General features: G+C 60.1%; 1 protein-coding gene across 1 annotated transcript; it reads left to right on the forward strand.

The window, feature by feature from the left end:
- The first annotated feature begins 1,053 nt into the window (after positions 1–1,053).
- On the forward strand, positions 1,054–2,817 carry LOC108642752 (inositol 1,4,5-trisphosphate receptor-interacting protein-like 1). Its single transcript, XM_018087177.2, has 2 exons — positions 1,054–1,431; positions 1,870–2,817. Exon 2 carries the CDS (start codon positions 1,873–1,875, stop codon positions 2,800–2,802), a length of 930 nt encoding a protein of 309 aa, XP_017942666.2. The 5' UTR covers positions 1,054–1,431; positions 1,870–1,872; the 3' UTR covers positions 2,803–2,817.
- The last annotated feature ends 432 nt before the right edge of the window (positions 2,818–3,249 follow it).

The raw sequence follows: 3,249 nt of genomic DNA on the forward strand, positions 1-3,249 counted from the left end.
GCACCCACAGGATGGGCTCCTCTGCGCCCACTGTTCCGCTGTGCCCGTTGTTCCCACCCAGCTGCAGCACTGGCTTCACACACAGCCTGGGGAGAGCAGAGGGAGCTTTCATCTCCTCTGCCTTCCTGACTCTGCTCGCAGCGCACAAGGCACAGCAAAAGCATGCGCGGTGCCCAGGGAGCCAGTCCACCCGGACAGCGGCAGCTGCACTGCCCCACCCGCTTGCTGTCTTAGATGCTGTACCCCGGCTGCTCAGAGGGAAGCATCCCAGCTCTGTCAAATTCAAGGGACTTGGATTCTGTTGCCAAAGCTTTGGGATCTGCAGAGGACCTTGGAGCTGCACAGTCCCCAACCGGACTCAGGTCGCAGCCTCTCTCCGCAAGCTCCCGTGTCTGTCTGGAGGCGCTGGCAATATTGTTCTCGCCGGGCTGATCCATGCAGAGTCTCTTGCCCCTGTCTCTCTGTGGGAGCTCGTTCTTTCTAAGCAAAACCAATCAGCAAAACTAGAAACTTCTCCCAAGCCCACCTCTGTGGCAGGCCTGGGAAAGCCATGACGTTTGTCTAGGAGCTCTACCGTCCACCCGGCCGGAGCAATTCAAAGCAAACCAGGCGGAGCAGAGGAAGGCCTGCTGTAGGCCTGCTCTGTCCCGTCAGGACTTTCAGGGTCTGCAACTGAGCTCTCGAGGTGACAGGTAAACTTCCGCCTGGGAGCTCAAGCTAGAGCTGCACCTCCCATCTCCACAGCCCACAGTATCCCTGAGGCACTGTCTTCTGTCTTACGCAAAGCCTTTCCTTCTTCAAGGCCGCTCGGCCTTAGGAATAAAGAGAACAGGCAAGTCCGAGTCTGTGCCCATTGGCGAGGTTTATTTGCTATTGCCGAGGCACACTCCAAACTTTAGCCTCCAGAAGACCAGGCTCAAGCTAAGCCAAGCTTAGCACCATCTCAAGGCTCCTTGGCAACTCCTAGTCCCCTTCTGATTCTGCCAGCCAGGGAAATCTTTGGTCTGTGATGGTTGCAGCTCCTTGCTCACTTCCACAGCTGGGCTGAGCTGGGCTGGGCTGGGCTGGATGGGAGAATGGGCAAATGGCCAGGGGGCTTTGTAAGCCAAAGCAAGAGATGGAAGCCCCGTGGGGCCAGGCGCAGTTCTGCCAGTGGGGCTGTCTCGGGGGGGCTCGGGGCTCTCTGTGGTGGCTCTGGGGCTTTGTCCGTTTGGCCAAGAGACCCCCCGGGATCTCCCGAGGAGGAGTTGGAGCTGAGTGTGGAGAGGATGCCCAGAAGCCCCTGAGCAGGGGGGTGGGGATGAAGGGCGGGGCTCGTGGGCCGGCTGATGTGTCCCTGGTGGCTGTGACATCACAGCAGACAGGTCACAATGGGAGCTGTCCCTAAGGAGCACAGCAGGCAGCGCCAGGGCAGTTGGACTTGGGCGATCAGTGAGTGCAGATGCAGGGGCAAGGCTGGGATGGATGGGGGAGGGGGAAGATGCCCAGGGGGGGTGGTTGGAACCCTGAGCCAAAGCTGAGTCCCTCCCGGCAGGGCCCAGTTGTGCCCCTGGGGCCTGGCACACAGGTGCTCAGGGCTCTCTGTGTTGGCAAGTGCCCAAAGAGCCTTTGGGGATGGGCCGACTGCTCCCGGCTCCACGGGACGCTGTGGTGTGGCGGGGATGGGGCCTGGGGAGAGACTCTGCTCGGCTGCCTCTTGCCTTTTGCCGGGGCACAGCCCAGCCAGGGCCTGACAAGGAGGGTCCCGGCTGGGGCAGGATGGGCCCTGTGCCTGCTCTGCAGCCAGGGGCTGCGTTCCCTTCAAGCCTTCATCCCCGTGCTCCCTCCCGCCCCGAGCCACTGGGGAAACTTGTCTCCCATCTCCTGCAGGCCATGGATTCAGCAACTGTGCTCCTCCTGGCTGTGCTGGCCATCCTGCCCAAGACGACACAGGATCCCCAGAGCGATGCGGTCAGCGCGCGGCGGATGACCGAGCGTGCGCTTTTTGTGGAGAAGAAGATGACGGAGCTGTGGGAGGAAGTCGCGTGGAGGAGGGCCCTGGACGATGTTCCACTCCTTTGGATCTTGCAGCACTGGCTCTTCTGGCTGGCTGCAGCAGCTGTGCTGGGCTGGCTGGCCTGGCAAAGGGAGGAGGCCTCTCGCCGGCGCCGTGAGCAAGAAGAGCTCAGCGCAGCAGCCGCTGCTGGCGGGCCTTTTGCAGCGCTCAGCCTGTCACCGCTGCAGGACCTGCCCTTCATGGGCCAGACCCTGAAGAAGCTGCTGCGGGACCTCCTGGAGGTGTGCCAGGTGCTCTCCCAGAACACCTTCATGCCAGAGCTGCACCTGGCCACTGGGCAGCAGGGCTCCTGCATCGAGTCCTGGCATGACCTGGGGCACTGCACCCTCTACCAGCTGGTGCTCTTCCTCAGGCCACCCCCCTGGCACTCTTTCCGGCTGCAGCTGCCCGAGGCCATGGACGTGCCACACTCCATCCGTGTGCTGCTGGAGTGCTCCTGTTCCAGGACGGCGGGGAACATCTTCTGCTTTGTCCACCCCACCTACAACCATCAGCACTCGCCCCTCGTGCGCACCCTCTGCACAGACTCCCACTTGGAGGTGCAGAAGGTCGCCGGCTGGCTGCCCAGACTGGTGGAATCAGCCTGGGAGCGTTTGCCTCAGTGGCACCACTGGCAGCTCCGGCTGCTGCCCTCCTCCCGCTCCTGCAGGCTCCTGCTGACCGGCCCCGGCCAGGTGCGGCTCTGCGCTGTGCTGCTCTTGGCACTGCAGCAGGGCCGCCCGGGCACCTTCCTGCTCCTGGAATAGGCAGTTGCAGCTTTCCCGGGGCTGCCTTAATCTGATGTAGTGTTAGAGTAGGATAGGCCTAGATAAAGTATGGGGTTAGATTTTCCATTTTTTGCTTTTCCAAGGGCTGTTTTAGGCTTGGGTAGATTTTGGCTTAGTATGGCCCTATAGTCGTAGGGGGTTGGATTTTAACTTAGTGCTTTCCCAAGGGGTCGTTTATTCTGGGGTAGTTAGGCTAAGATAGGTAGTCAGTATAGTGTTAAATATTCTTTCTTCATCTACTCAACATGGGGTTCTATTTTTCTACCTTTCTGCTTCAAACTTGAAAATAAAGAGAAAGATTGAGCAGAGCTTCCCCTGTGTCAAGGCCTTTTCTGCTTCTCATACTGCCAGACTGCGGCTGGGGGTGCCTGGGGAGTTCTCTCTCCTTTTTCTCTCTGTCTCTCCCTCGCCTCTTTAATTCCTCTC

This window comes from Manacus vitellinus, unplaced genomic scaffold (assembly GCF_001715985.3).
Source record: "Manacus vitellinus isolate BGI_N305 unplaced genomic scaffold, ASM171598v3 scaffold_3_pilon, whole genome shotgun sequence".
Lineage (NCBI taxonomy): Eukaryota > Metazoa > Chordata > Aves > Passeriformes > Pipridae > Manacus > Manacus vitellinus.